This window comes from Eurytemora carolleeae, unplaced genomic scaffold (genome assembly GCF_000591075.1).
Source record: "Eurytemora carolleeae unplaced genomic scaffold, Eaff_2.0 scaffold2291, whole genome shotgun sequence".
Taxonomy (NCBI): domain Eukaryota; kingdom Metazoa; phylum Arthropoda; class Copepoda; order Calanoida; family Temoridae; genus Eurytemora; species Eurytemora carolleeae.
The window spans coordinates 826-20977 of NW_019398178.1; the positions used below are offsets into that span (position 1 = coordinate 826).

A 20152-nucleotide genomic window follows, 5' to 3' on the forward strand; every position below is an offset into this window, starting at 1 on the left:
AATTTTGATTTATTTCATATCACATCAGAATAGAATTTTTTTTTATTAAAAAAAATTACAAATCAATGTCAAAATAAGTTAATTTTTAATCAACAATGAATGAATATGTTTTTACAAAATTTTTGTAATTTTTCAAATTTCATTTGTTGAAAAAACATATCTTTTACAAAAAACTTAATAAAAGGAAAAAATATTTTTAATTTTCAAATAAACATAATTTTTGAATATTATATAAAAAAAATTAAATTAAGAAACAAATTTTAAAAAATGTTGCTGATTTATATTTACAGTGTAATGCCTCATAGGCATAATTAGGCCTAAACTAAGTAAAGCAAATGTTTAGTATAAACAATTTTGGAATTAGTAATACCTTTAATTTTTGTGGAAGTTTTATTAATTTAATAATACTAAAGACCGTTAAACAATTTTAAAACCATTAATACTAAAATAACCACTAACGGCTGCGCCAGTAATGATTCCTTAAACAATCAGCAAATTTTGTGGGCGCTTTGCACCATTAATAATGTATTGTACTGTATACAACTAGAGCCATTACCAGTTTTGGGACTTTTTCCTTTAACGCCGTTAATAAAATTTAAATCTATAACTAACAGTAATTAAAAAAAACGGAAAATGCTGTTAACGGAACAAAAATTCTGTTCTTACCTGTCATATTAAGGGCTAACTGAAATATTTGTGTTTTAAGTATTGGAACTAACCTTTAACAAACCAGCTAGAAAAAGTTGGAACATGCCCAGCCCTAATAGATTCAGACTATAAAAGAGTAAACAGTGATTCTTATAACCTGTTGGCTGAAAATATTTCCACTTGTGCAACAATCATGCAGGCACTTCAATTCAATGCTAAACTGGCCCTGAATGAGAATTTGAAGTTTATAAAGGTATTTCTAGCTATTAAATACAAAATTTTGAAGATCTTACTGCACCTAAATTTCAAAGTTCAGGGGAATCAAGAATTTCTGACCAAAATAGATTGCAAGAAAATGTTTCTTTGAAATCATTTGAGTTCCTAAAAAAATGTCTCAATCAGTTCAGCTTTATTTTTTGGCCCTAGAATCCTTGAAATTGACTTATCTGTTTGTTGTTTAAATTAATTTAATTTTTTTTAACAAGAAAACGGCAATCTATGAACGAGAACGGAACGATTTAGCTGAAGGCCCTCGTTCTAGAACGGAACAGAACACTTTCAAAAAAGTCGGAACATGCCCAGCCCTAGTAAAGAGATCTAAACTTAGGCTGATCATAAATCAAGCAGGAAAAAAATATCAAACAAAGAAAATATTTGTTAAATCTTATGTATTCACATTAGTTTTAAAAAGCTTTAAATATTTGTTATTGTTATTTTACTCTTAGCAATTTGTAAGAGCTATCATAAACATTTATTTCAGATTTCAAAACCTCAGATATCCGGATCTACAGACATTCTCATTAGAGTTGCTTTTGCAGGACTCTGTGGGACTGATCTTCATATATTAGAGGTCGTTTTTTAAATCATTTATTTGGAAAAATTAAAGCCACTGTAAGGGTAGTTTCAACTGCCATCCATGCAAAAAGGTACCTTTAAAATTTGTGTCAGATCAAATATGAATTATATCTACATCATCATAATTTTGAAAACTGACTATTTTGAATTGTGGGTTCTATACAAAACTTTCTTGCACATTTCTAGTGCAGTAAGACCTAAAGGAATAATCAGAATTAAGTACATTCAAACCTATATAAACAGCACAATCTTTCACATTATTGATTTTGTTAAAAAATATTAAATAAAATGCAATCTTTAAATTATATTACCTATCATAATATTTGGGAGTTTACCATCCTCCTTAAATATTCAAATTTACATCATGTTGGATTTCTTTTTTCAAAATGATCCATTACCCTTTTTGGGGGTGTATTTTGGTAAGCGTTTAGCTTTCAAAACGACAATTTTTTTAAACTACAAACTATTTGTAAAAATTTACTGCCATTTATTTTCCATCTTATTCTGCAGGGTAAGTTTAAGAATTGTAGTAACAAGTTTGTTACTATCGGTCATGAATTCTCTGGGATGGTTGAAGATGTTGGGCCAGACATTACCGGTTTCAAGAAAGGAGATCATGTCGGAGTTGATCCTAACAGGTTTTAATAGTTTTGAAAGTTTTTAAAAATTAGAAATGTTTCTTGCATATTTTATCAACAAAACTTAGTTGATAAATGTGATCAAAAAAATTTGTTGATAACTTTCTTTAACTGATTTTCAGACCATGTTATAGCTGTAAATTCTGCAGACGAGGGCAGGTTAACCATTGCCAAAATGGAGGTAAGGAACAAATAGGGATGAATTGTTTCCACTTTTTTAAGAAACATTTGTTTTGTTTTGAAAAAACAAGAAAAGATGAAAAACGAAATGATTTCTTAAAACACATTGTATATGAAAAACTTTCGTTTTCAAGAAGGATAGTTTTTGTTTTAAAATAATGATAGTTTTTAAAAGAATGATCATTTTTCGTTTTCTAAAGAGGGTAGTTTTTTAAAACGGCATTTCATAAACAACCATTAACAAAGACTCTTCGTTAATGATTGTTTACATAGAAAATACATTTTTTGGTCGGAAAATCTGAGGTCAGAATACATTCAGGTTATTCATGACCTTATCTTTCTAATAATTGAAATTAACTCAATTGTTTTCAAATAGGATTGTTTTTTTAAACAAAACTATTGTTTTTAAAAAAATATAAAAACGAAGCGAAAAATTGTCTTTTATTTCAATGTTTTTAACAACCCTAGTAACAAGTAACAATACTCAAATTTTAATGAAAATGCACTGAGCTGAGAACTTATAGATGAACATGTCAAGTAAAATTTATTCTCTCATCTTCAGGAAAATCTCTAATCTTATTTATCAAGAGGTGGAATCATTTCTTCAAGCAGAGAATTATATCCTGAATTGACCAATATTTTTTGCTCATCTGAAAAAAGAGATTAATCGTTCATTCTTCAGGAACTCGAGATGGAGTTGGTGTATTTCGTGATGGTGGCATGGCTGAATTTTGTCTAGTACCAGGTTTTAGTCTACTTGAAATTTACATATCATGTATATGTTCAAAGTTTTTTTGACCAAACCAGTTCAACCGCATAGACAAAGTTAAACTACTTCTCTTGTACAACCTAAAAAGTTGAGGAGAAGTGATTAGACAACATTTATTCATAAAATTTAAATTCCTAATCATTCATTTTGATCCAGGAGATCAAGTGCATCTTCTTCCACCTTCACTCTCTTTGGAATTGGTGAAATTTTTTTTTCTAATAAACCTTTTCAAAACTGTTTTATTCAAAAGAGTTCTATTCTATTTTCAACTGTCTCAGATATTTACAATTTGTTAACTTTGCCCAGCACTATGAGTGGGAGAGGGAAGGCGGCCTGGCCCTAAGCCACAACATTTCCCCTTCCATGCTACATGTTAACTTTGGGTTTAACTGTTATTCCATGCACATTACAGATCTCCATAAAATAAAATATTCTATTTTGCAATTTTCTTGTTACAAAGTGCAAATTATTTGGTTATTGGCGCCCTTTAAACTTAATGAGTATGTGCATCATTTTTATTGTTCATAATATTTTTGAAATATAAGCCAAAGATTGAATTTAGTTTTGGAGAAAAATAAGTTTATCAGTTACATTAAAAGCAATCATCATTATTTTGATTTAAAACTTGAAAATAAATATCTGTTTAATTATTTTGAACATGCTTTATTCCTATTCTATTTTTTCAGCAAAAATTATGTGATTTTATACATTTAGGTAGATGGAAGTAAAACAAACAATACTCGATTGATTTTTTAAGAGCCAGATGCTGATCATGCTAAATCAAGTTTCACATGAGTACACTGTACACTTGTATAGGGAGTTCTCTGTGAACCTTTGTCTTGTATTCTTCATGGTTGGAGTAGACTGCAGAGCTCTCTAACCAGTTATCTACCTGGAGCAAGGTTAACTCTTAGCTTACATTTGGCAACTTTTGAACCAATCACAATTAGGGGGAGGGGTGTTGCATACTCCCTCCCCCCTTAGTGGCGGAAATAGAAGGGGTTATTAGGGTACCCCTCCTAGAATCCTGGAGGTAATTACCCCCCCCCCCCCATCCTTTTTACTTCTAAATAATGTCATTTCCATATTAGAGTTAGGGTTTCCAATCGGAATTCTGTTGCGCGCAATTGTGCGGAATTGCGTGCAATGGTTGCTTCCGCTTGCGCCATTTCATTGCGCATAATTGCGCTTTAATTGTGAAAAAGGAATCAATAATTTTAACTGCTTGACTTACAAATTAATGCAGCAGATACAAGAATGGAATTTAATATCTCTGTTGATTTTAAAGTAATCGAGGCCCGAGTGTCACTTGTTTCAACAGTTTTCAAATTTTAAAGTTTCTTGGGGTTAAGCTACTAATTAACAATTAAATATGATACATTTTTCATTTGTTAGCATTTGATAAACTTTAAAATGGAAATTTTTTTTGTTTAAAATTGTAAGGTTCGTTTAATCAAAATTAGATATTTTGAACAGTGAGAACCAGAAAACTTTGATACAGAAAGACAACATCACAGTGTATTTAATGTTATAGTTACAAGTCAAACAAAATTGATTAGTAACTTAAATCACTTATCCAGTTACATGGGTCTGGCTGAGTCTAAAATGTTGTCTTTCTATGCCAGAGTTTTCTGGTTATCATGCTACAAAGGAATATTATAAAACAAAATATTAAGTTTAAATTCAATTTTTTTTAAGCATTTGAGACTGAAATGTTAGTGAAGTTCAGTTTATGGTATGCCACAGCCAAAGTTTAAATTGAATATTTTGTTGTTGAAAGGAATTGCGCAATAATTAATTTTATTAAAAAAAATTGAAACACAAAACAAGAAAGTTGGACGGAATTGCGTGCAATTCCGTTGCGTTTATTTGCACGCAATTATTATGGAATTGCACGCAATTAAATTCATTTGAACGCAAGGGCTTGCAATTGCACGCAAGTAAAATCCACTTGCATTGGAAACCCTAATTAGAGTATTCAAGATCTTAACATACTTTAATGGGTAACCGTCAAAAAAAACCTTGGAAAAAAGTCCTAAAATTTCACACTAAAAAAGTCCTGTGGAAAAAAGTCCTATTATTAAAAATTCTCCAGAAACAAAGTCCCACCAATTTGAGACTTTATTTTCTAGGACTTTTATACAAAAAGTCCTTGGAAAAAAAGTCCTGGTTGTAAAAATCCTATCAATAATTGTAGGTTTTCAGGGGCTTGATATTTAAACACCCCTGGCTATATATATATTCAATATGGAAAAAGTCCTTTTTATGAAAACTTCTCAGACTTAACCTTATTTTCCAAATTGCACATGGAAAAAAGTCCGTTTTTGGAAACCTCTCAGACTGTATAATGGCAAGGGTAAATAATTTTCAAAAAAGAAATATAAATATATTTATTACATATATATATATTTATCACGAGTTTAGTTAGCATTTTCTTTTTCATATTACTTAAGAATATAAAACTAGCCTTGTATATGATGTACATAGTACACTTGTATGGGGGATTTCATACACAACTTTTCTTAGGACTTTTTTTCCGCAGACTTAAATTACTGAGTTCAAATTTCCCAAGACTTAGGACTTTTTTTCTAGGTTTTTCTTTCCCCAGATTTATTTTCTTCAGGACTTTTTTTTCCTAAGATCTTATTTCCTGAGACTTGTTTGGCAGCCCCCATAGGAAAAACGTCCCAGGAATCCAAAACACAGGACTTTATTTCCAGTGACATTTTTTCAAAGGACTTGAGTAAATTCGAACTTTATTATTTCCAGGTTTTTTTTTTCGGAAACTTTTTTCCCTGGACTTTCTTACATAGATTCGCTATATTGACAACAGGAAAATTTTAGAAAATAGAAATTAGAATGTAAACCAAGACAATATTTTTTCAAAGTTTAGCAGACTAGCTTTTCTAAAGATTTAAAAAAGTAACATCTTTTTCCTCTTAGAGTAAAACTATTTTTTATGTTACTTAAAATAAATTCTTTTAAAATCTAGATATTTATTTACGTATCATGGTTATTATAGTTTACAAGATTAATTGTACAAAAATATCAACATGTACTAAATACAATTGTATTACGATAATAATGTGTACATATATTTAAATTAGATAAATCATACGGATACATTTTATCATTTTCATTTTTTCCATTAATTGGAAATTCGGATTTGTCCTGCAAGACAAACAAATTGAGGAGTGTAGAGAATAAATTGCTTGTATTTAGTCTTTGACTAGGATTTATTTTTAAAATTCATCTGCATAATATTGGAGCATTTAATGAGAAAAATCTGATGAGCATGCATTAAAAAGTTTTTATGTAACAATGGTATAATGTCAAAGAAAGTAATATGGGAAACAAACTACGATTGTACTGACGGTGAACATTGAAAGTTCGTCGTCAGTATTACACTAGTTGAACTATATCGTCTTGATGCTAAATAGCAGACGTAATTGTGTAAAACGATATATTTGGGATACATACTGGCGAGGAACATAAAATAAATTCAGTTTTTTACAGATCTTTGTAGTTAATGTAAAATGAATGACTATAATGAAGGATAGAAAAAAAGGTGAAAGCAAGGTAGGAAATTGAGCCTTTATCTGATGGAGTTTGTATGCCAGAAATCAGTGGAAAATGCAAATCAACCCCAACTAAAACCAATAATTTGATATACATAATGATATTTTTGTAGGGGGGGTTAAAAAAATTTGGCGTGCGTAGAACATCACATTCAAAAAATTTACCCTTCCTACAGAACCTTATGTACACCCTGTCCCCCCTGTGGGTTTTAGCCATAACTGAAAACAAATTATGTATTTAAACGCTTAAACTTTTTCATTTTTACAAGAGTGACCCGTCATTATCCCGTGATAATTCACGTGTTGTCGAGGTGATTGTCGACGATTTGATCACGGGTCTAGGACCGAGTTTTTACATGGGGAAAACTTGAGTTTATTTCACGAGATGAACACGGGATTTTTACATGGGAAAATTATTTTTCTCCCATCTACTTTAATTACCTTTTTAAAAACCCTGGGAAAGGGGGGATACATAATTGATTTCTGATATATAAATATATTATAAAATATACTGTGTAAAAGTATATAATTATTACAAAATGTTTAGAAACTAAACATTTTAGTTTATATCTTTTACATTAAACATCTTGAACATGTAAACTTTAAACTTTTCTTATCACAAAGTGATATTTCAAGTCTAAATAATGTTCAATTATGTTAATGTGTTCATAATTATATGAATTCTCCTTCCTGTATATATCTAAAATATCGATATTCCAAAAAGGGGTTGTTGAGAAATACAATACAAAATTCAATGTGAAACTTTTCTATACTATGCTCATGCTTGTTATAATCTGAAAAATTTATGTCAGTTGAAATATTTCATTTTACTACAATAAACTTTTAGTTTCTAAAAGATGAGCAGAGACACCAAGTGTTGTGATTTTGCAACTCTGTTAAAAATGAAAGATGAAATTCTTCCCGTGATATCTCAAATATTTTACGCGTGATATTTACAAGAATTAAAATCTAGATAATTCTGGCATTCCATTACTCATGATTAACACGTTTGGAATATGCAAGAGCTTGCACTGGTATCTTTTCTACGAGCAGAACATGTGAAAAAACTACGAGAATTGAACTATAGAATTATCTCAAATATAGTACACATGATAATTACGAGAATTAAGATCTAAAAATTCTGGCATTGCATTACTCAAGCTTAACACGATAGGAATATGCAAGATTTTGCACTGGTTTATTTTGCTACGTGTACAACATGTGAAATAACAACGAGAATTTTCAAAGAATATTTTCGCGTTTTTTACCCGTGCTGTACACAGGAGGAATCTTCAAGATTGTGAAAAGTAGATTTACCATGAGTATAACACAAGGAGGGTATGTGAATTAATCACGTGAATTATCAACCAGTTCTCCATAATGCTAATCTCGTTGAAAACCTGTGTTTTGTTTGTTGGGCATGTGACAACAATACTGCACTGCCATTAGTGGAAGTTCTGATGACATATTACTGACCAAAATTATTAAAAAACTACATTTTTTAAATCCTGGGAAAGGTGTGGGGGGGCAGGGTGATATATACATAGTTGATTTCTGATATATAAATATGTTACATGCAAAAATGTGAAAGAATGTGAGAACTTTAACAGAATATTTCCATGTAATTTACATGTGCTTTACACAGGATGAATCTTCAAGATCTTGAAAAGTAGCTGTACCAATGAGTATTGTTAACCCACCAAGGGTCATTCTCCCATGTACATAATCATTACTCCCAGCTGAAGAAATGATGCACATAACAAATGCAATCTATACATGAAGCCTAACAAGTCCAAGGGGATTGAACTCTGGGTAACTATGCAACCCTAACCATGGAACATTGTGGAATAGATAAGAACAAGTCAGGCCACAGGGTGCATTGAATCAGGAGTGGAGGCGGCCTGACAACAAACTTAAGAGAGTAATGAACCCTTCCTTATCAAGTATTGAGAATAACAAGATGCTGAAGAAAGGAGTGATGGGATTATCTGTTGGCAGAGAAAGCAATAGTGTAAGAATTTGATGATCTTTTAACGGAAAATTCAGGATTGAAAATATTCTAATCCTGGTTGTATAAAGTTATAAATAGAACAATGCTGGAGGGAAACCAAAGATTGTTAACCTGACGCTTGGAGAGGGGCCCAGGGTGAACAAACGGGTATTCAGCTCTTAAAGTTGGAAACTAGGGATTTCCAGATCTAGCCTGGCAGGTCAACTGATACCCGGAGAGCGGGCAGTTAGTGATCAACCATCTCAGCTAGAAGTTACGAGACTGAGTTGGAGATCTGTAGCTCTACCCTCTCAACTTCAATATTATTTTACCATTAGTATCATTATCAGTTTGTATTTTTACACTTAATAAAGTATTTGTACCGTATATCGTTTAATATCGAGTGAATGAGTTCTTTGTAGTTTGATCTCTTTGAGGAGTGAAATATATCTCCCTATTGCAATTTATTGATATGCAACATGGTGACAAGTTAAAACAATTGGAAACCCTTTCATTAATACTCATTCATCTTAGATATTGCATGATATAGTTTTCTCAGGTTTCGGTTCCACCCTAACTGTAATATGAAGACCGCTATTACAGTAAGTCAGCGCATTACACGGCATTGAAAATAGACACCTAATTTTTTTTTTGTTCAAAGTCAAAGAACCCTCACAGTCTCCCTGGTCTTCTCCGTTGGTCCTGGTCACGAAGAAAGTCAGGTGAGACAAGCTGGGTTTTAGACTTTAGGCAGGTAAATTCTCTCTCTGTGACCGATAGCTTTCCAACCCCTAATATTTCTGAAATTTTAAATTCTCTAGGTAAATCTAAATATTCTTCCACCCTGGATGCGGCTCAGGCATATCAGGCGATACTGGTGGAGGAAAAATCGCGCCCAATTACTGCATTTGCCACTATGTTCTAGCTTTACCAGTTTGCCCTCATGCCTTTCGGTCTTAAAAATGCAGGGGCAACATATTGTAGGTTTGTTCAGAGGCTCGTGGACATTTTAGGAAGCCGGGGAATTGTGGCTTATCTTGGTGATGTACTTGTGCACACAGAAGACCTGGAATCTCATTAAATTGATAGGTTTAGTGTTTNAAAGACTGGGCCAAAAAGATATAGATCCACTGTTCCAATTGCAAAAATTACCTCCTGAAGCCATTAAAGACCTCGATGATGAGTTATCACAGTTTGAGCTACCCGCCAAACAGTTACAGAATGAACTGGTTGATGAATTCCATGCTCAGACCACTGGTATTCATCAGCAGGGGAATGTTCAGGGTAGCAGCATCTCGTCAGATGCCCCTGTAGTGCCACAGATCTCGTCAAACTCAAGCATTACAGCAAGTTCCAGGGGTAGTGAGAATGAGCTATTTCAGTTCTTCAATATAGGTACCCTGGGTCGGAGCTATGGTTATTTCCTAGTGAGAACTGTAACTCCAATCTGGTATGCTCTCAGTTTTGCTATAACTTGTGCAGGAGCCATCCCAGCTGTGTCACTGGCTAGATGGGTAGCTAGGATTGGGATCAGAACATGCAAGGCTGGTCATAATAAACCAAGGGCCAAGAACCACTAGTTATCTTCTCCATCCTTTGCAATGTGCATGGATGGATAAAGACGCTGTAAGAAGTGTGAACATTTTTGTGCAAGGAAGTGAATATTAAGATCACTCAACACCTAACGAGGCAATAAGGTCGTTAAAAGATCATGGGGGTGATGTAGCGGAGGCAAGAATTTGATGATCTTTTAACAGAAAATAATATAAATAGAGTGAGAACCAGAAAACTCTGGAATAAGAGGATGACTTTTTTAGACTTAAATTATGACTCTAAATAGTTCAATGAACATGAGACATGGCAATTACGTAGTATAAACTATACTGTATACAGACCAATTTAAAAGTGATTTTATAAGTTACTATTTAACCTATTTGCTTTGTAAGAACATCAATTAGACTCAAGGAACCTTTTTCCAGAAAATTCCGGAACAATTGTTCCATAAACCGGAATTTTCCGGAACACTATTCCGTAACCTTCCGTAATTCCAGAACAACGTCCTGGAAATTTCCGGTTTACGGAAAAAACTCGTTCTGGAAATCGTTCTGGAATTCCAGATTTCCAGAATCTTTTCCATAATGGAAATGGAAAAAATTTCCGGATCATTTCCGTATGTAAACCATGACCCGGAATTCCGGTGGAAACCTTAAGTATAACATAACGAGGGGTCATGAATAAATCATGTGAATTATCAACCATTTCCCCACCATGCTAATATCGTCAAACACCTTTGTTTTGTTTGTTGAGGAGCCTGTTGTGAATCCAACCAATTTATTCTATTTTTAATAAAATAATCTATTCAATTTATGACTATTTTGAATAATAGTCAATTCAATTTATGACTTTTTCGAACTAATGAAAACAATTTTGATATTTTATAATAAATTATAGAAAATTTTAATGCATTGTAATTGAACTAGTTTATCATCCCTTATTTTAAAAGCCTTTATAGGTTCAAATGATCAGCATGGGTCCACAGATGCGGTCAGCCCCGCAAAATTACCTCAAGTTCTCTAAATTTGCAGAATGACTTCTGAGTCTGTTACATATTGGCCATCAATGACTATCCTGATGTTGCCCAGCTAGAAAAATAACCAAACTCGGTTTTACCGCATTGTATAAATGACGGGCTTCGCCAGAGTTGGATAGAGCTACAATCATCATGTCTGATGCAGGTCCTGGTGGCATACTTAACAGTCCACATCAAGATCTATTGTAAAAACGATGTAGTATATACGACAGCGTAGATATGATCTCCCACATCTAAACTCTTCATTGTTGGTACCATGAAATAAACTAAATTGAATTCTTTCTTACGAATGTAAATATAGAATGTAGACATCGGTGAATGTATTTAGAAGGAGGGGGGGGGGAGATAAAAACAAATTAAGGAATTTGTTTACACAATTTGTTTAATTGTTTTTCATTTCAGATCAGGATTGAGGCAGTACAGGTTGTGAAAAATCTAGAAAATAGAAGAAAGTAACTGCACTACAGCTGTTGTGGAAGAAGCTAGAAAATGAAAGAAGGATCAAATAAACTGCCAGTGACAGTTGCTGTAGAAGGAGTCAGAAAAAAAGAGAAGTAAACAGGCTGTGCAATGTTTGTGACCAAACAGCATGAAGATGAACATGATAATCCTGACAGTGTTTTTATTGTATTTATAAATTTGTTGCTCTAAAATCATATGGAATACATATATTTTAGCTCAAATTTATTGTTTCTGTTAGATCTTATTCAATTTAAATAAATGAGAATCAGATTAAATGTTAAAGTTTTTAAAGAGGTTTCATACTCTTTTTTTACATAATACATCTTGCATGTGTAGCACCAAAGTTGTCATTTTCCGCCGCTAAGTGGCAAACACGATGTTGGTCATGTGCTACAGCTTTTAAGAAATTCTTACATTCCTGAACACTTTTTCATAATAATCATGACTCAGAAGAGGTGGCATACTTTAGTAAACAAACATTCTTATATTTATCCAATTAAATTCAATTTTTCTTATAAAAACAAAAACAAAATAAGGATTTTTTTAATTCTACAGTTTTCAAAATTTTCATAAATTAGGAATAATGTATTAAAAAAATTGCAGCAGTTCCATTTTCCAAAAATTTTGTAAATTTTATTTTGTTTTAATATTTACAGTGCAAACTAGATTGATTGCAAAGTTCAGTATCAATATCATTTGTTTTCATCAATAACTATCATCCCTCCTTGACTAGACAATCTTTACATTATTTTTTCACCAAAAATATGTTTGTTAAATTTAATGGAATTTTATCCTTTGTTGTTTGTTAAATGCATATTGTGTAATTTAGAATTCTCATCACTGGTGCAGGCATAGTTGGAAACCTGTGGGTTTCCATGTTTCACTACCATGGATACAGAAACCTTACTCTTTCCGAACCCAAGGAGGGAAGGAGGAATATTGTCAAGGGATTAGGTTAGTTTATAACTTCAGTCTCACTCACTTTCAAGTATAACAATGAATATTTTATTTTTAATCAGCTACTGACAAACCTAGCTTAAAAGAGGTTGCTTATGGAAAAATTAGGCACACAAGAAGAGAGAGCAAACTTTCAATGCCAAACCGATGGGCATGATCTCCTAGTTTTTAATGTCAACAGGGATACAAACACCACAAATTATCAATTCCAAATCAATGGACATGATATAATAGGCTTTAATGTCAACAGGGAAACATGCACCCCAAACTATCTTTTCAGTCTTCATTTTCTTGTTGAGTTTTCTCTCCTTTGCTAACTTCATTGGTACTGTAATTTCTCTTCCTTTCTTATAAATCTTCATTTTCTTGTTGATTTTTCTCTCCTTTGCTAACTTCATTGGTACTGTAATTTCTCTTCCTTTCTTATAAATCTTCATTTTCTTGTGGATTTTTCTCTCATTTTCTAATTACCTTGGTTTTACTATTACCCTTCCTTTACCTTGTTTGCTTGTATCTCTTGATCTTGATTACTTTCTTCTGACTTTGTTTCTGATCTAGGTATTTGTTTCTCAGTTGTTATGCTCAGCATGTTCATCATGGTGTAACGTTTTTGCTCCTGATGTTTCTCTTGATGTTGATGCTTTTCTTGATTCATGCTGTGTAATTGTATAGCAGACGGGTATCCGGCAAACGTTCATCATATGGATGACAAATTCTAAAACATTTGTTTCTCTGTAATGTTCCGAAAATTTTTCCAATTACAGTATCACTACCTGCTCTTTCAACTTTTTGTCTTAGTTTAATATCTCATTTCATCTATCTTGAAGCTTTCATGAATAAATTCCTTCTTACTTTCTTCTGTAGGATAATCTGATTCTCATACATAATTTCTTGTTTCTGTTAATGTTTTATTTTTATCTTCATGTCTCTGCATGCATATAGCTTGTATACTGCCTGGTAAACCATTTTATTCTTGTTGAAATACTAGCTCTTGACCTGATCCTTGTTCTTTTGGCAGCATGGATTTTCTGTTTTCTAGTTTTCTTAATCTGATTCAGAGCAGTATTTTTGCACTTCCTGTTTAATGATGTTTCCATTGCTAAAATTTACTTCCTGATTGCTAAAAACTCTTCAGTACTTAGTAAAGCTTTAATTTTATCTTTATCTTCATCACTCAAAAACCTACCTATATAAACTCAATCTTCTGTTCTCTCAAACAGAACATTCTCTGTGTACTCGGTCTAACCAGTCCAGAGCCTGTGATTTAAAAACTTTGGCTCAAGATGTAATTCCTTAAACCGACTTTAAGACCCAATCTTCAATCCAACTGTGACAACAGCTTGTGTCATGTCATTAACAGATGCAAAATCTTTGGCTCAACTTAAGGAGTTAGGCCCAGTGAAAATAAACCAACCTTGGTTTTTTATTGAAAAAAGATACAGCTTTAATCCAAAAGCTCAAGCCGTAAATAAGGCCTAAAGACAGCTTAGACCTGAGTCGTATTTTCCCGATTTTTTTTAATCGCAGGCTCTGATATGCTTGGTATTTTAGTCCTTCAATCCTTGCTCTCTCTTCTTCATCTTCTTCCAGATATATTTGATCTCCTTCTCTGTCATTCATCATGACTTCTCCATCATTGTTCATTTTATTCTTATTCTTCAAACTCAGGATCTTTCCAATTCATCACTTTCCCTTGTATCTTTCCTGGAAACTTCTGTTTTCAGGTTAACTGTCGGAAATGTTTTTCAAATCTGTATCCTTCTTTTCTGCATGATTAACATCTTCCGATCCTAGGGTTTTCAGACATTCATCATTCGAACATTCTCTGTCAAAACTGTATCCGACGTAATAGCTGGTTTCTTGTTTCCATCTCTTGTAATCCCATTTGGATTATTTTTTTTCTCATTCTAGGAAATGCTTCTTTAAATCCTCATACCATTCTTGTCCCTTGTGTTTGCAATCCCTTTTTCTGCATTATCACAGGAAACTGTTTCTGGGTTAAACTGTTTCCTTGATGACCATGATCTCTCTTGCTATTTTCTGCTGTTTCAGAACTTTCTGTGTTAATATTTCCTGTTCCCCTCATTTTCTCCACTCTCTTGTTGTTTTCAATGTCTAAAAACTGTCTGTATATGTATCTTTTATCTCATATCTATCAGAGAATAGTTGGCAGTCTAGTATTGCTTTTATCTCGATTTCCTGTAGTGGTTCTTCCAGCATGAAAAAACTGCATGTTTCCATCCACTCTTCATCATACAGTCCCATGATCATTTTATCTTTAAATTCTAGCAGGCTTCTCTTGTAACTTCCTTTTTCAGCTTAATATGCTCTGGTATCTTTACTACTTCCCTGTTTCTTGTCTAGGAATTCCTGTTCTTGTTTAAGCATTCCTGTTTCCAACATTCCTCATATTTCTCTTGTGAGAATAACAGCACTATCTATCTCCTAGATGGTCTGATGATCCAGGACTGTAGCATCCATTTCAAAACTTTATTTGGGATTGTTTCCCTTTACAGTTAATCAGATGAGTTTCCAAATTCCCGCACCATTCAAACACTTTCTCCAAGTTTCTACTAGGTTTGGGAGCACTTTCAATGATATCCTCCATTTTTTCAATAATAGCTTGAATTTCACACATCTCCTTGTATGCACTTCAGTTTGCTCTCCCAGCTTTCTATATTCCCTCTAGATGTTCCTAGCATTGTTGTATTTCATTCATCTTCCCACTCTGCTCCAGTATTGCTTTCACTTGTTTCTTGTTCTTCTTATTTTCTTGTTCTTCTTATTTTCTCTGTATTAACTCAGCTTTTTCCAATCTCTTCAACAGGGCTTCCAATTCCTTGCGCTGAAGGTTTCCTTCATGGTTGGTCTTCTGGTATCTGATTCTTTACTAAAACTGTCCACTGTTAAACCCTATTAACTGTTCATTTTTAACTCTGTTTGCAGTCTTAACATGTTGCTGTTTCTTCTGACACACTTTCTCTTATTACCAGTAAAACCATGTAAATCACTGTACTTTTCTGCCTTGGAGTTTGTGGCATTTAACTAGGGTTCCTTTTTCTTGCTGCTGCCACCACTTTTGTAGTAAATGCCCTACTCCATAAACTGCTTCAATCCAGGTACAACTCTCGAATCTATCAATGTCAAACACAGCCATGGTCTCATAGGCTTCAATGTCAACAGGGACACAAGCACCGAAAAATATCAATGCCAAACCAACTGGCACCATCTCATAGGCTTCAATGTCAAAAGGGACACAAGTGCCCAAACTATCAATGCCAAACTAATGGGCATGATCTACGTATCTTGTTTGTTCAAATTAGGAACAAATAACTCTCTCACTGTAATCAAAGCATAGTATTTTCCAAAGGATGTGTATTTAGATATCTATGTTACAGATTGAGTTTAATATAAATATTTTATATTCAGGAAAACAAATATAGGGATTACTACGGTATTTTTTTACAAAGGTACAGGATGCAGAGTATTGACTCCTGGAGAGCTTGACTCCCAAGAGGATGGGGTAGATGATGAGCAGGATGGGTTTGATATCATTGTGGAGTGCTCCGGGTATCCTCCAGCACTGCAGAAAGTGTGAATTTTTCGTTATTTTCATTTGATTTAACATTTAAATTTTACACAAAAATAATTTTCTCAATATGGGGCTTATGTAGAGGGCAGAGGGGTATTTTTTTCCAATATCTTTACAGCTTTTTTTGAGCAGTAAGCTGTGGTGACAAATTAAAATTATTGATTCAAATTATGATAAAATAAAGCATGTTATTTTTAATGTATAAAAGATGAGATGCTGTTGTACAGGGAATATCTATGTCTGCAAGAAAAGCTGTTATTGTTATATTTGGTTGCGCTCCAACCGGGGCAGCAATGGACCTTTTTCCTGAGGAGGTCTTTAGGCAAGAACTTCTTTAAATTGCTTGATTTTAATATTTAAGTAAGCATTTTTAAAATTGAGGATATATGCTTGATCCCTCAATTAAAGTTTTTCCTAAGGGTTTAACATGAGGGATATCTAGGAGGAATAAAGTTAATCAGAAGATCTGCATGATATATGGAGATCAATGTTTGATCTTAACCCTATTCCTTTAGTTTTTTTACATAACTCAAAAAGTATTGATTTTTACAAGACCCCAGAAAATAAAATTTTAATTTAAAAATTTAAAAATAATTGAATTTCACACAAGAAAAACAAAAAAAATTTGATATTATTTTCTATAGTTTAATATGTGAAGAAAAATAGTGTTATTATTTTTAAAAGTCGTGAAATGTTTAAAAAGCTGAGGATAACACACAATTTTATTATATTAAGAAGAAAAGGTCTAAAGGTTATTAACGTATAAAAATATGATGAATTCTTGTTTTAGAAAAGAATTGACCATCATTGGCTGCCTTGTCAACCCAAATACATATTCGGAGTCACTGAGGTAAACAAGAACAAATGAAAGCTTTCCACTTCTAAAGAAATTGAGTTTTTGCCACAAACTCATATTTTCTAATCTTTGCACCCAAACGTTGTAGATTTTAGATATTTCAAACAAGAAATTATGTTAGATCAAATAAAATAAGTTTGAACTATCAAAGTTGTACACTATCGAATTCCTTTCTTGTTGCAATAAGATTTGAGCAGGATAAGTCTTTTAAGGAACTGAATTCTTGTACTATTTCAAACTTGGACGCTTCTATCTAACACAATTCATAATTTGAAATATGAAAGGTCTTCGGTATCAAGTTCTAAGGTATAAAGATGAAAGATCGGAGCTTGTGGCAAGAACTTAGTTTCTTACAACTTTCAAAAAGCTATACATCTATTCAATTTCTAAATTTAGTTTAACGTTTCAGTTTTAAATATCAATTAATACAAAGCTCTTGAATTTAAATGTTCCAAATATTAACTTAGAATTTAAGATTTTTTTTGGCGAATTAAAGGAGTTAAGTGCATGCTCTGTCTCTGTTTAGAAGTTCAACGCTGCCTGCGCGAAACTCCTTTGGGCTTCTGCCTCAGGGTTATTGTAAATGAAAAAAAACCCTAAATCTGGAAACGACGACGTCTAGTGTTCTATCTATATTGTTATTAATCTATGATCTACACGTTTCTTTTCAGTTTGGCGGCCAATATGGGAGATAGATATCTAAACTTTAAAAAGCTTGGAGTAAAAGTTTTTCAACTCCAGGTAACAAAAAAATTTGTTTAATCAAAATGTCATATTATTTTTAACCATAAAAAGACTCACCATAAATACTGTCCAGTCTGTCCCACTTTAAAATATAAATTAGATCACATGATTAATGGATTACAAGTAGTATTCGTCAGATATATTTTGACATTTAGTTTTGAAATTTTTTGAAGGCCCTGAGGATTATTATTAAGAGGATTGAAGAATTTTAGCTACGGCTTAAATTTGAGATGCGAAACAAATTTGGTTGGTTCCTCTAGAAATTATATTTAATGTTTCAAGATTAAACCAGCGCTTAATTGAAACCGGTTTTGGCGGATTTGAGAAGCGGCTCAAATTCATTAAATTTGGGCTCTCTTGTCGTAATGACTCTCCATTAAAAAGGGATCATGTCCACTTCATGATAGTGTTTCTGCCCCAAAACCCGCTTTCAGTCATTTTCTGAATTTGTGTTGTTTTTTAATACTGAGAAAAAGATCAAGTTAAATTTTCAAACAAATTGCTACCCTTACCAAATAATAAGCATTTGGAAACCTTTATCTTTGATCAATAATGTGGAAGATCATTGAATTACTATTGGAAACCCCCAGATTTCCAATGAAAATCTGGGGGTTTCCAATGAAAATCTGGGGTTTCCAATAAAAATCTGGGGGTTTCCAATGAAAATCTGGGGGTTTCCAATGAAAATCTGGGGGTTTCCAATGAAAATCTGGTGATTTCCAATAAAAATCTGGGGGTTTCCAATGAAAATCTGGGGGTTTCCAATGAAAATCTGGGGGTTTCGAATGAAAATCTGGGGGTTTCCAATGAAAATATTAGAAATTTCATATATTCACGATTACCTGCAACTGTAATTTTTTTGTTTCTTTGCTAAATCATTGAATAAGCTGCATTAGGATATATTAGGCAAAATACGCAAATTAACTCTGGGACTGTCATCTTTAATGAGTTTCTGGTCGTCTTTACAGTCTCATCCTTTGTGGGTAACCCTGTATTTAAACTCTGATTTTCTAATCCCCAGAACATTTGAGTTTGGAATAGGGTTTCCAGCGAAAAGGAAAAAGCATTTCGCGAAAATTTCTCATTTTTCACGACCATTTCGCTTCATTTTCGCATCTCGTTCGCTCGCAAAAATGCAAAAAAATTCGCAAAATAGAAAATGCGAAAATTTCACAAAAAAATAATGCAAAAATTGAACTTATGCATTGTGGACGGACAGTCAGAAACTTAAGCTAGCTAGTGAAATCAAATTCTCTTCATCAAACATTTATTAAAATAAAGGAAGAGAAATTATTAAATGACATAATAAAACTTCAACTATTGAGCACCAGAACTCCACATAATTGTTGAGCACTTAATTGTTACAGCTTTGAAACTCGTGGTTTTCACAAAAATAGTTTCGCATTTTCGCAAAAAGTTTGCAAAATGCGACCGAAAATTTTCGTATTTTTTCGCTAAAACTCAATTCCTTTGCTAAAAATATAACCAAAAGTTTAAAAATCAATTTTTTTATTTCATTCCTTTACTAAAATATTATTACAGTTTCTTTCAAATAATATTTTGTTCTTAATTTTTTTTTATCAAAATACAATCTTACAGAAAACTTTTTGTAATTTCTAGAATACTAAAAATATTGTGAGCAAAAAATCTATTTAATTAAAAAATGTTAAGAATGTTTGTATTAAGGAGTATGAAAGAGCACTGAAAGTCCTAAAAGCAGGCGAGATTTCTAAAGCTGTTTTTGATCTCAGGGGTGGAGATTAATAAGTAAAAAGTGAAAAATATGAAAAATATGCGAAATAAAGATCTTTTATGTCTAATTTTAGTTTAATAAAAAAGTTTAGTTCTAAGGTAGTAAGGTTTTTTATGGTTAAGAATAACCCGTTTAACATAAAACTGAACTTCTCTTTCCTTTTATTTAAGAATAAAAAGCAGTGTAACTTCATAAGTTGATACTGTATAATATCGTGTTATGAACACTTAACAGTTAAGTAGAAAATATTGAAACTCTTTTGTCAATCCCAAGTTAAACTCAAGTCTTCTGTTTTGAATTAACATCAATGATTTGGTACAAAAAGAATTATTTGCATTCAATTATGAAAATAAGAAAACAAATTACGTACAGTCGTCATGAAATCTCATTCTTGTTGTTAACGTATGTAAACATACACTGAATTTCCTTAGTGAAAAACAAATCAACCTACAAGGAAGTTGAATTGCACACTTTTAAATATATATAGTATAGAAATATAATTCAGCATTTGTTTCCCCGTTTTTAAACATTCAGAGTTTT

General features: G+C 32.5%; 1 protein-coding gene and 1 long non-coding RNA gene across 2 annotated transcripts; both read left to right on the top strand.

Moving 5' to 3' along the window:
• The first annotated feature begins 692 nt into the window (after positions 1-692).
• Positions 693-16597, top strand: LOC111716954 (L-threonine 3-dehydrogenase). The gene is made up of 10 exons (XM_023492467.1): positions 693-901; positions 1409-1498; positions 2014-2141; positions 2264-2322; positions 3004-3066; positions 3247-3290; positions 3907-3992; positions 12540-12664; positions 16138-16259; positions 16487-16597. Exons 1-10 carry the CDS (start codon positions 842-844, stop codon positions 16595-16597), a joined length of 888 nt encoding a protein of 295 aa, XP_023348235.1. The 5' UTR covers positions 693-841.
• Positions 16598-17044: 447 nt separating this feature from the next.
• On the top strand, positions 17045-19650 carry LOC111716953 (uncharacterized). Its single transcript, XR_002768639.1, has 3 exons — positions 17045-17109; positions 17787-17856; positions 19546-19650. It is a non-coding gene; the product is annotated as an uncharacterized LOC111716953 (long non-coding RNA).
• Positions 19651-20152: the final 502 nt, after the last annotated feature.